At 45.8% G+C, this 13,322-nt stretch overlaps 1 protein-coding gene across 2 annotated transcripts in view; it reads left to right on the top strand.

Moving 5' to 3' along the window:
• Nucleotides 1-13,322, top strand: part of HEG1 (heart development protein with EGF like domains 1) — a 91,843-nt gene that overhangs the window by 41,212 nt on the left and 37,309 nt on the right. For both annotated transcript variants that reach the window (XM_055397275.2, XM_055397362.2), the window contains exons 7-11: nt 149-1,516; nt 3,491-3,610; nt 4,222-4,341; nt 9,975-10,078; nt 13,189-13,247. In XM_055397275.2, the coding sequence (XP_055253250.2) occupies nt 149-1,516; nt 3,491-3,610; nt 4,222-4,341; nt 9,975-10,078; nt 13,189-13,247 (1,771 nt within the window). The remainder of the gene's footprint in view (nt 1-148; nt 1,517-3,490; nt 3,611-4,221; nt 4,342-9,974; nt 10,079-13,188; nt 13,248-13,322) is intronic.

Below are 13,322 nucleotides of genomic sequence, written 5' to 3'. Positions count from 1 at the left end.
AAACCCTGCCTGCCTCCCTGTGCAGTCTCTCCAGAGAAAGTGTCTCTCCCCCGGGGGGGCAGTTCATGGGCCGGACACTGAAAGTCTGTCTCAGAGTGCGGGTTCACAGATGCCTGTCTGTTTGGCCTAACTAGTTTTCCCTTGGCAGTCACTGGGACTAGCTACGATGGAGCGAGCAGCACGGATCCTGATTGCGGGACCTCCAGTGAACACACAAACTACACCTGTGCTTCATCTCCTTTCACCAAAGGGGAACGGACACTGCTGTCCATTACAGACAACAGTTCATCCTCGGATGGAAGGGACACTTCGACCTCTTCTATTAAGACCTCAAGCTCTTTGAGTTCAGACTCTTCTTCCTCTTCTCATGCTCAGACCGAGAGGAGTAACGTCTCGTCCCACCACAGAGAACATGCTCAGCCTTCCACTGAGGCGCTGGTTCTGCCCATGGCCACCTCTCCGTCTCACACACCCACCCTTAACATGCCGACCGCTCTGGTTCCTGCGGACGCCTATGCTAAACCTGTTGGTGATGCCTTATCATCTTCATCGGAGCCGCCCTTGCCCCTGCCCTCAGTGTCACAATCCTACCAGTTGTTCTCGTTAACCGTGCCATCTGCCGGGGCCTCCACTCGTCCCCTGCAGTCCACCCCCGATGCACCCACTCCTTTGTCCTCCTCGCCACCACCCTCGTCAGTATCCCTGACGGCATCTGCCCCCACCTCGCTGTCTGACTCACAGACAGCCCTCCCACCTGCACCTTTTACCCCAGTCCTGCCCAGGGCAAGGGATGCTCCCGTGACTTCAGTTCGGACGTCAGCAGTGGCATCGTCTATGCCACTGCTCCCTAGCAGTCAAGCAGCAGATCCTAAGAACCAGAGTAACCCATACCTCGAGACCATCGTTACAGAATCGAAGCCACCAAGCCTGCAGACTCTGCCCGCGGAGGCCACGGAATCTGTAACAGTGATGTCTACTCTGGGGATCCCTTCACCCCTGGCCTTCACAGACTACTCCACTTCTACAGACTCTGAGCAAGCCCTTCCAGCCACGAGCCCCGACTTAGCCCACACGTCTCCAGCTTTGGCCGCCACCACTCTCGAGACCTCTCATTCTCCCGTGGCCAGCCCTAGCCTCCCGTCAAGCACAGCAGCTCTGATGGGTGGCCCCACAGCAGTGCAGACAGTGACTGGGGAAACAGTCCAGGCAGTGGTTCAGCTCTCGCCAACCAGTCCTGAAATTCTCGTGGTCCAAGTCACAACAGAAGGTGGTGTCACCACAGAAGGGAGCCCAGTGCATGGAGATGCTGCCACCAGATTGTTCCCCCTGACCGAAGACTCAACAGCAGGGCCTGGCCCTACAGAAGAGGACAGCCTGGCTTCTTCTTTCCTCAAAACATCTCCTTCCCCCGGAACCACGCCTGTCTCTACAGCTAAGGTGTTAACTTCTCCATCAACCACCTCCACTGTCCAGAGCAGCACGCAGGCACCCACAGCACCATCGTCTCCAGCTTCAGGTAGGACACGGCTGTGGACACACGCTGAGGACTGCGCGGGACTCCAGTGTGATCTCAGTGCTTTCTGTTGAAGTACTTAAAGCAGGAAAGAATGCCCCAGTGACCATTTTCTCGCCCTTTTCTCACCCCTGAGTTACAGAGGGCAGACAGGAGAAGATGCCATTGGCCGTGTTGACACCGGTAGTTAGTAGCTTGTAATGCCCTGTAATTGCATGACCTTTTCAAGCATGCCTTTAACAAGGCCAGAGTCGGGTAGCGAAGTGAGATTGAAAGGGTGGGAAACTGGAGTCAAGAAGCTTTACGTGACCTGTCTGAGACACAGAGTGAGCAAGTGCCTGCTTCCAGATCGGAATCCCCAGCTGCTGGGTTGGTCAGCCGGTGGCCCAGTCACCGGGGAAGCGTCTCTTGATCCCCTGAGATTTCCCTAAGACTATGGCGCTGGCTGATAAATGCGGGTGAAGGGACATGTTCAATAAGACGATGAACTGACCTTTCCCATAGTGACTGTGTGACATTGCGCTTGAGGTTATGTATCTCTCTATCCATGTTCAAATTGCTGGGAAAAGAGAAATAAAGCCATCCATGTGATTCTTTGTCACTTAAGGACGGGTAGCAGGGAGTAGGATGGTGCCTCCTTTGGTGTCAGGGTCAGGATTTGCTGGATGTTAGTTTGTCTAGACTCAGGCAAGGAAAACTCTATTGATAAAAATGTGAAATGGAGACTGAAGGGAGGAGGGAAGAGTGGGAGGGCCTTGGAGGCAGGTCCAACGAGGCAGCCATCATCCAGCTTGTGGTCCAGCCATAGAGCCCACGCAGCCCCGAGAGCCCTGATGCATCAGTGCCCGCTTCGTGCCAGTGGTCTGAGTGCCGCTAGAGACAGAAGCTGTCTGCTGCTTCTGGCGAGTTTGCAGTCCTGCTTCAGGACTCACAGGCTTCATTTCCAGATGCCAAGTATATTCCAATATTAGATGGAACATAATTCACAAGTGTCCCTTAAAGCCGATGACCGCCCCTGCAGTGATATCTGTAGGCCAGCAGGAGGATTGTCATTGGCTGTTGCTATGTCTTTTGTGACAGAGCCCGTGGGCGCAGTGTTTGGATATATAGGTTCTGTGTGCATGTTTAGGTATATTTGAAGTAGCCATGAGAAGCAAGGACACCGTCTTCAGGTTTAGCCTGTTTGTCTTCAGGGTAATTCTGGGGCTAGAACTCTTGATTTTTGTCTTTTTCTCATTCTACCACTGACTTTTCTCCTTGGAGATGATTTTTCTCCTTCTGTTATGAGTTTTGATTTTTCTCAGTGTGGGTCAGAAACCTTTATTAGGCAGTTGTCATATAACTGGAGTGTGACAAGGCCAGTTATAGAAACCAAAACAGAGAGTGTGGTCACTGCCCCGGGAGCTGGGAGTCCAAGAGGACAGTGGAGCCTCTGCCTCGTCAGGGCCGGGCTGAGTCAGATGGGCTCATGGTCACACCGTGTGAAGAGAGTGCTCACTTGCAGGCTTTTTTCTGAATGGCTTCACAGTTATTTGGAGACTTATTTACAGTGTGAGATCCTTGGAAAGGAGAAAACTTGGAGCAGGGAGGATAGTTGATCAGGTGTCATTTCCCCCTTAACGTGTGTTTTAAATAGGCATTGCTTCAAATAGAATTTGTTAAGTATCCCAAGGCAACGTCATCATTTCCAGGCTCAGGAATCTGTAAGCAGCATTCGGATTTGAACCAGCACCTGTATTCGGGGATCCAGCTGTTTAATATGCCTGTGTGTACACAGCCAGTGCTGGCATCCAGTCCCCGTGCTTCTCTGCTGCACCTCCGGGAACCCCGTCTATTTCGTAGTATGGCCTTTTCAGGGCAAGTACACAGAAATAAGCAAGAATCAAATATTAGCTGGGAGAATTAAATATTTGCCTAGAGCTGCCTTTTTACCTTTGCTGTGTGATTAACTGCTCTATTCTGGAAATTTGTTTTCAGTTAACAGCTGCACCACTCACCCTTGTCTTCATGACGGGAAGTGCGTTGTGGATCCCACCACACATCGTGGGTACCAATGTGTGTGCTTACCTTCCTGGCAAGGAGACAACTGCAGTGTGGGTAAGAAGAAAAGTCATCTGCGATGGTCTATAATACAGTGCCACACTGAGGCAGGCAATAGACTCCTTTTTCCTCCAGAACATAGGGCAGTAAGATTTTTAAATTCATGCCCTGATTACTTGAGGGTTAGCATGCTCATGCATTGTCTGCCGAGTAATGTCGGACAGTGACATTGACAGGCCCCCATGGTCCGGCTGCCTTCTGCGGACTCTGTGTTCCTGGACCACCCACGGCTCCCTGAAAACTCCCACAGTTTGCTGCTCTGCACCGTGCTGGTGCTTCAGCCTGGAATCCCCCTACCCACATCTGCTTATTGAAGTCCTTCCAGTCTTTGTCCAGGTGTTATTTGAAACCGTCCTTAATTCTCTCTCCCATCAAAATAATTACCTTCTTTACTTTCAAATCCTGCCTTATGTTTATATTTATTTGTACCCCTGGCTGCCCCCACCCTCAGTAGACTGGTAGCCCCTTGAGAACAAGTGCAGTGTCCACTCATTTCTGGTCCTCTCCACACCCGGTGCCATTTGGCCCTTAGAATTGCTCCTTCTACCAGATTATAAGTGTGCTGCCTGCTGCAGATTCACTGTGGTCCTGTGTTCCCTCCTCCACAGATGTGAATGAATGCCTCTCGAACCCCTGCCCACCCCTAGCTACGTGCAACAATACTCAGGGATCCTTCACCTGCAGATGCCCAGTGGGGTACCAGCTGGAAAAAGGGATATGCAATTTGGGTAAGAGAGTTCGTCTGTCTTGGAATTTTCTCTGCACTACAATGTATTTTGCAAAATAACATTTATTGTTTTTCTCCCTAATCAAAATCAATATTTGCCCAAGGTATAAATTGAAGGAATACAGAAGGAGTAGAAGACACTCTTATTCTACCACTCAGAGACATAGCACTGTATTTGCAGTCTTTTCTTAGTGTACATTATATTTTTATACAGTTGGAAGTCATATGGTAATTGTACAAACTTTATATCTTAAACATTTTTCATGTTATTAAAAATATTGTACAAACTTTGTAGTGACCGCATAAATATGCCATCATTTATGAAAACACTGTTTGCTTAATGTTCTACCCTACAGTTAGGGGGGAAAAAAAGATCAAAAGGATAGTTCAACCAAAGAGTAAAAAAAAAAAAGAAAAGAAAAAAATTAGGGAGAGGATAACAGAGATTAAAACCCTGATTGTCCTACCATATTAGCACATACTTTTCATTTTTAAAAACTATCTTCATGTTCTTGTCCACAGGTAGATACATTTTTACAAAGCTACTGCCAAAATTGTATCATACAATTTGTCACATTTTGACCTTGAATTTAATAGAGACTGGGAAGCTGGTTGGTTTTAGATATAATCTCCATTTTATAGGTTAAAAAGCAAACAACCCAAAGGAAAACTAAGGCCCTGACAAAGTAAACTCGTGGCCCAGTTTCCGTAACTGCTTTGTGAGAGGCCAGGTTTGCAGCCCACAGTTCTTCCATCACACAAGGCTGTGTTTGTCCTAAGAACTTTCTTGCACCCAGGGTGTATAACCTATGTTAGAATGCCAAGTTCAATGAAGACCTAGAAGAAATTAGAAGTGAGGAATGGGGTTATGTGCTGTGATTCATGGGGTCGCAGAGTCGGATGCGACTGAGCGACTGAACTGAACTGAAGATGGATAAGGAAACTGTCAGGTACAGTGACACAACTTGGAATCGTCTTAAATCTCTTACTGTGGTATTTAACACAGAAAAAGTTGTTAGTAAATGTTTTTTTGAGAGAACAAATGTCTGTATCCTTTGAAATTGTTATTTGCATGACTTCTACTGCCCATGAGCTTAGGAGGATCATCAAGACTTTTTGTGAAGGTGGTGTCAAATGACAAAACTGAAACAATTTGGTAACAAGTTTGATGTCCTTTATTAAAGGGAAAGCAATTTGTGGACTGGGAAAGTACAGGGCCTCCCAAACCAAGGGAGGAACACTCTTTTGGAGCCATTTTGGGCAAGAGTGAGTTTTGCTGAGTGTTAAAGTGCTGCACTCAATATGCCAGCTAATTTGGAAAACTCAGCAGTGGCCACAGGACTGGAAAAGGTCAGTTTTCATTCCGTTCCCAAAGAAAGGCAATGCCAAAGAATGCTCAAACTATCGCACAATTGCACTCATCTCACATGCTAGCAAAGTAATGCTCAAAATTCTCCAAGCCAGGCTTCAACAGTACATGAACCATGAACTTCCAGATGTTCAAGCTGGATTTAGAAAAGGCAGAGGAACCAGAGATCAAATGGCCAACATCCGTTGGATCATTGAAAAAGCAAGAGTTCCAGAAAAACATCTTCTGCTTTATTGACTATGCCAAAGCCTTTGACTGTGTGGATCACAACAAACTGTGGAAAATTCTGAAAGAGATAGGAGTACCAGACCACCTTACCTGCCTTTTGAGAAATCTGTATGCAGGTCAAGAAGTAACAGTTAGAACTGGACATGGAACAATAGACTGGTTTCAAATTGGGAAAGGAATATATCAAGGCTGTATGTTGTCACTCTGCTTATTTAACTTATATGCAGAGTACATCATGAGAAATACTGGGCTGGATGAAGCACAAGCTGGAATCAGGATTGCTGGGAGAAATATCAATAACCTCAGATATGCAGATGGCACCACCCTTATGACAGAAAGTGAAAAGGAACTAAAGAGCCTCTTGATGAAAGTGAAAAAATTGGCTTAAAACTCAGCATTAAGAAAACTAAGATCATGGCATCTGGTCCCATCACTTCATGGCAAATAGATGGGGAAAAAAATGGAAACAGTGACAGACTTTATTTTTCTGGGTTCCAAAATCACTGCAGATGGTGATTGCAGCCATGAAATTAAAAGATGGCTTGCCCCTTGGAAGAAAATCTATGACCAACCTAGACAGTATATTAAAAAGCAGAGACATTACTTTGCTGGCCAAGGTCCATCTAGTCAAAGCTATGGTTTTTCCAGTAGTCATGTATGGATGTGAGAGTTAGACCATAAGGAAAGCTGAGTGCCAAAGAATTGATGTCTTTGAGCTGTGCTGTTCGGAGAAGGCAGTGGCACCCCACTCCAGTACTCTTGCTTGGAAAATCCCATGGATGGAGGAGCCTGAGTTGGACACGACTGAGCGACTTCACTTTCACTTTTCACTTTCATGCATTGGAGAAGGAAATGGCAACCCACTCCAGTGTTCTTGCCTGGAGAATCCCAGGGACGGCGGAGCCTGGTGGGCTGCTGTCTATGGGGTCGCGCAGAGTTGGACACAACTGAAGTGACTTAGCAGCAGCAGCAGCAAGTGTGCTGTTGGAGAAGACTCTTGAGAGTCCCTTTGACTGCATGGAGATCCAACCAGTCAATCCTAAAGAAATCAGTCATGAATATTCATTGGAAGGACTGATAGTGAAGCTGAAGCTCCAGTACTTTGTCTGCCTGATGCGAAGAGCTGACTCATTTGAAAAGACCCTGATGCTGAGAAAGATTGAAGGCAGGAGGAGAAGACGACGACAAAAGATGAGATGGCTGGATGGCATCACCTACTCAATGGACATGAGTTTGAGCAAGCTCTGGGAGTTGGTGATGGACACGGAAGCCTAGCATGCTACAGTCCATGGGGTTGCAAAGAGTTGGACATGACTGAGCAACTGAACTGAACTGAGTTTTATAGAACATAGAAGCAGCAATGGGGAAACAGGGCATGATTGTCTGGGGTTGCATATCTGACCTTATTTAGAAAGAAGTATAGAGCCCAGAGTTGGCCTCACTATTGAGGATGGGCTGACTGATGTGCTGCATTACTAATCAAGGGGAGCATTTTTAGGAATTTGAAGGTTGGACTTGCTGATGTGGCACCCTAGGCAGGTATAGCTCCATCTTGGGGCTAGAAATGTATTTCAACAACTTGTACCCTACTAAAACAAGAGTCAAATTTGAAAATTGTTTAAAATACAGGGATCAAGTGTTATTTTTTAAGGAAGAAAAATCTGAGAATATAGACATCAGTCAAAGTCAAGACATCCTCGTAGCCTATTCCATTTAGCTGCTGCTGCTGCTGCTAAGTCACTTCAGTCGTGTCCGACTCTGTGTGACCCCATAGACGGAAGCCCACCAGGCTCCCCCGTCCCTGGGACTCTCCAGGCAAGAACACTGGAGTGGGTTGCCATTTCCTTCTCCAATGTGTAAAAGTGAAAAGTGAAAGTGAAGTCGCTCAGTCGTGTCCGACCCTTAGTGATCCCACAGACTGCAGCCTACCAGGCTGCTCCTTCCATGGGATTTTCTAGGCAAGAGTACTGGAGTGGCTTGCCATTGCCTTCTCCGCCATTTAGCTGCACCCTATAAGAAATAAGCGAGGAGTTTTCCGTTTGAGAATGGAGACGGAAATGATTTTATTTTGAAACAATATGGAGAAGTATACTTGCCCAGAGACTCAAATGCCAGGTTTCCAGTTCCAGGGTCAGCATGTACAGCACATTGACTCCCTGAGCCTCGATTTCTTCGTCTGTAAAATCAGATTACCACCTGCTCTGCTTCCCACTCGAGGATATTTATGAAGATCAAATAAAATAATGTATTTGAGCAAGCTTGGAAAGTGGTAGGATTCTTCAGATGGGGGGTATCCTTTGACATTAGGTTTCTAATCTCTTGGACCAGAACTGAAAGCAATGAAAGTGATAAACTACTCTGAATACAGAGCAGTAATTATGGATCTTTTAAGAATCATTTAGATAATATGTAAATCACCAGTGAAAACGTTGCCCTAAAGCTAGATGATGTAACTGCAGAGTGAAGATGTGACTGTCGGGGACACTGTGGAGCCTTATTCTTATTCACACGGATGCGGAGGCCATGTTTCCTGCGCTGATTCAGAAGGGATCTGTACTTGCCGGTTACCATATGTGCGTTTCTGCACAGAGAAACTGGGCGCAGACCTCGACCTGAGGATGAAGGAGTGGGGGGACTGTTCTGGAAGCCTGTGTGTGGAGGAGAGCCGCTTACTGTGTTAACAATCATCTTTCCCTTTTCAAGTCATTTAGCTTCATTGTTCATAAACATCAGAGAAACATGCAAATTAGAGTGTGCTGAAACGCTTTCATTTGGCCAAGAATGTTTTCAAAGAGCTCCCTGCTGCTCAGAAAGAGTCCTAAGCAGCTGGCTTCACTGAACTGTAGAACAAGCAAAAAGATGTTAAGTAAGGATTAAGGGCTTTAGACAGTAAGTATAAGATGTTAAATGTTTTCCCTGGCTCATTTGTGGGCCTTTTTCTTAATTCAGCAGGCAAGCTTTCTGTGAAAGAGCAGTTTCATGGGTTTCTGTGTTGAGATTTTTTTTTTCTTGTCCAGAGGGAGAGATAAGAATTTAAAGGAAGATAAGAACCAGATATAAGGCAGGCTACCCTAATTTTTGATTGCTTACCCATTTGTAAGTTCCATTCCCCTCAGGCCCAATCAGCACAAATTGGTGTTAACTAGAATTTTATTTTAGGAGTGAAATGGACCTTGGAAAATGGGGCTACATCCTTTTGTGTCTGAACCCAACGGTATCTTGACTATGGGTTGTTTTCATATAAAGCTTATAATCATGGAGTCTGACAGCTCCCTGGAGTGGGATCTTGCTTTGGATGTTTGACATCTTTCTCCGCAGCAACTTAGTTGTCCTTAGACTGTCAGATTCCTCAGGGGGCTGTGCCTTTAGTGGGTAGAAGACCTTGGAAGGTGGACGCACATGATGTTAAATATTAATTTTGGCCCTTGGGAGCTGGGTGATCCTGGGAAGTAACCCAGCTTCTGGAAGCCTCTTTTATCAATGATAGAACAGACATTTCCTCTGAGCAAGAGGAATGGGGATTGGATAGAGGTAACTAATGAGAAGAGGAAATCAGAGCACACCCTTGAAGTTAGGGCTTGCTAACTAACTTGATAAAAGACCTAGAAAGCAAGAACTTTCCTTCATCCAAAGCTTTATAGGGGTTGACAAGTCTTTCCAGCCCCAGCTTTCCCTCCCTTCCGCCTTGAACTGTGTCCTTAGCTCACCTCTCTTCTCTATCACAGCTTCACTGAGCATCCAAGATTTGAGAGTCCATTGGAGAGGTGAGGAGGGCTCATGCTCATGTAGGCTAAAGTCTCCTTGGAACCTCTCACCCAAAGGAGTGCTCAGTCTGAGCCTTCAGCTCAACTGAGTAGGTGCTCATGTTGCTAGATGAACCCTGAGAAGGGAGAGGTGGTCTGCACCCTCCAGGAGAAAGAAATGTTTGGAGAGCATCCTAGGAGGTGGAGGAAAGCTGGGTGCCCTGAGATTTATAGATGCTCACACTTGTGCAGGTTGACCTTGTGAGGTCTAACAGGTTATGTTTTCATTTTCAGTTAGAACCTTCGTGACAGAGTTTAAACTAAAGAAAACATTTCTTAATACCACCGTGGAAAAACATTCAGACCTCCGTGAAATTGAAAATGAGATCACCAAAATGGTAAGTTTCCCGAGAGGCATCTCCCTGCTAGTCCTTTGTTTTCTAGAACAGATTTTATTCAGAGTGGGAACCTCCTGAGGATCACCTGTATCTCCCAGACTGTTCGTTTCTATCATGTTTGAAAGGTGAATGTCAGGGTCAAATTAAAGGCCTCTCAGAAATGGTAGGGAGGTGTTGAGAACTAGTGATGCTGGTAGAAGCATTTTTTCTAATGTGTCTTCCTGAACTGCTTTTTTCAATGCCTTGGCGTTCATTTCTTTTCCATGTCACACACTTAGGTGACATGCACCAGTAAGAGCTGTTGGTAAAGAGGAAGGACCTAGAGAATCCTGCCATCCCATCTGCTGTTGACCTGCTATGTGACTTGTGTGTGTGTCTCAGAACTTGGGGAGCATGATGCTTTTTTCTCAAGGGAATGACAAAGGTGGAAGTTAATCCCATTATCCAGGGTTGAGAATTCACTGAATGGATTATCTGGGGGCCTTTGATTCTTCTTCTTTCCCTCCTCGCCTCCTTTTTGTCAGGAAAAAAGTAAAAATGGAGAAGAAGGGAGAAGAGTTAGAAATGAAGCTCAGACAGTATTTTGCTTCTCAGCTGCTACCAGAGTATAAGAGTTAATGCTCAGAAACCTGAAATTTGCCATTAAAATAAGTTTTAGAGATTGATTTCTGATTTTGATTTTACTTGTTCTTTATGGGTAAGAGTATGTTAGCCAAAACCTATAAGATTTTATAAGACCATGGGTTTGATTTGTGTAAAAATTAGATTCCAGTTCCCTTTCTGTATGAGCATCTACTCTGTGACAGGCACTTTGCCTCCTGTAAGAGGTATTGCCAACACCTTTAGAGATGAGAACCTGAAGGGCTCTGGAAATTAATGACATTGCCTGAGATTACACAGAGCAGGTGCAAAGTTAAGAAGCAATCCACTAGACCACTGTCATTTCTGATACCAATTGTGAGTTCAGGAATCTCCAAGAGACAGTTTTGATAATGCACTAGAAGTACTCAGAAATCTCACTGAAAGCTGTTAGATTCATGATTAGGGTTTATTACAATGGAAAAGAGTCTGATGCTGGGAGGGATTGAGGGTGGGAGGAGACGGGGACGACAGAGAATGAGATGGCTGGATGGCATCACCGACTCGATGGACATGAGTTTGAGTGAACTCTGGGAGTTGGTGATGGACAGGGAGGCCTGGCGTGCTGTTATTCATGGGGTCGCAAAGAATCGGACACGACTGAGTGACTGAACTGAACTGAACAGTGGAAAGATCCAGGTAGCAGCCAAGGGAAGATATGCGTGGGGCAGAGTCCAGGAAGGTTTCAAATTCATTCCAGTCATCCTCTCTCTGTGAGGTCATAGACACAGTTAACTCCTCTCGGCAATGATGTATACAGTATTCATGGAGCATCGCCAACCAGGCAGACTCACCAAGCCTTGGTGTCTGGAGCCAAAACACAGATAGTTACTGCCTGTAAGCCTGACCTGAGTCTCTAGCCCCTCTGGAAGTCCAGCTGGTACCTTGTAACTCAAAACCCCCAGCATAAATCATACTGTGAGACTATCTGGAGTGGCCAGGGCCTCCAGGTCTACAAAGGCAGGACATTCCAAAGGATTAGAGATTACCTTCCAGGAGTCAAGGGCCGGACCTCTCTTTGGGGGCAAAGAGATCAAAATGGCAGGGTTTTATGTCTACTAACCCTATAGTGAGTGTTCTTGGCACCCCACTGCAGCTGCCTTTTTGCTGGGCTGTAGGTCAGTATTTCCTTCTAAGATAGTACAGGGGCTGAGAACCTCCTGCAGAGATATAGTCCTTCCCATTGCACAGTCCTCAATGACCCATCTGCTTTGCTCAATTTTACCCAGTATCAACCAGCTTCCCTGGTGGCTCGGTGGTGAAGAATCTGCCTGTCAATGCAGGAGATGCAGGAGACACAGATTTGATTCCTGGGCAACCCAGGCATGGCAACCCACTCCAGTATTCTTGCCTGGAAAATCCCACGGACAGAGGAACCTGGTGGGCTGCAGTCCATAGGGTTGCAAAGAGTGGGACATGACTGAAGCAACAGCACACACGCACGCACACCCAGTATCAACATATAATTTATTAGTGATGTGACAACCCCACCCCCAAGAAATAGCGAAGGTTTAGGCTATGACTAGAGATGATTTAGGCTGTGACTCAAATGGCCTTTCCCAAGATGCTGTTCTGTTCTGAAATGTGCTATTTCTGTTTTTTCCTGGGGAAAAAGAAAGTTTAATAATAATAAATCATTGCCTTATGAATATAAAGCAATGTTAATACAAAAACAAAAAGGGTTTGATAGCATCCTGTGTCTGAATCCATCTTGTAAAGGATGAGATATGTCTGACACACAGGCTTTGAAGACAGGTAGGTTGCATTGGTCAAGGTATTGAGACCCTCAGCTGCATCAGAGGAAGCCCCAAGCCCCAGTTCATGCTATGGGTGGAGTGGGGAAGTAGGCATGGTACATCATGCCCCACAGGGATTTTCTGCTCTTTCTAAGGTCACAAGGCAAACACAGGGCGTCACTCTTAATTTGCTCTCAACAAAAGGGCTCTTGACCCATGTAATGTAATTTCCCATGGAGAGCCTTTATTGAAGAGGGTCTATCTGTGAGTTAGGTCAACTCATTGTAGATTATGAAGGGTCTGTGTAAGGCCTGCCAGACCTGAGGGAGCTGAAAGGAACCCAGCCTTTTCAGGAAGTCTTGTTCACTATGCAAAGTCCAAATAAACAGTTGCCTCTGAGGTTTTTTGAAACCCTGGGTCTTAGATGAGATCTGCTCCTTTGAAGATGTTTTACATCCAAGGGTGCTATTCTGAACATCATTTCCTGCCAAGATTTTCCCCCACTGATTTACTATCTGCCTCTCTCTCTTTGTGCTCATGGAACAACAGAAGAAGAGCAGAAAGGCATTTAAGAAAGGAACAAAAAAAAAGGGACACCACTCCTGTGTGAGGCTGCCTGCTGATAACTCAATGACTGGAAAATGCCTGTTTGATCTTGAAAATAGGAAATTGGTTCTGGGTTCAAGGCTTTTTTGTCTGACTCACAGTTAATGATAAACTTCTTCTTCCTTTCAGTTAAATGTGTGTTTCTCAACATTACCTGGTTATACCCGATCCACAGCTCATGTTTCTAGGTAAGTAGCAGGATTATATGTACTTGTTTGTGGACCAGTCTCTAGAAAGGGGAGGATATTCTAACAAGTGTGTTG

This window comes from Moschus berezovskii, chromosome 1 (assembly GCF_049115385.1).
Source record: "Moschus berezovskii isolate FMDL1 chromosome 1, NW_MosBer_1.0, whole genome shotgun sequence".
NCBI lineage: Eukaryota > Metazoa > Chordata > Mammalia > Artiodactyla > Moschidae > Moschus > Moschus berezovskii.
Note: the sequence above shows the minus strand (reverse complement) of the source record. Positions and strands in the feature narration are given on the sequence as shown.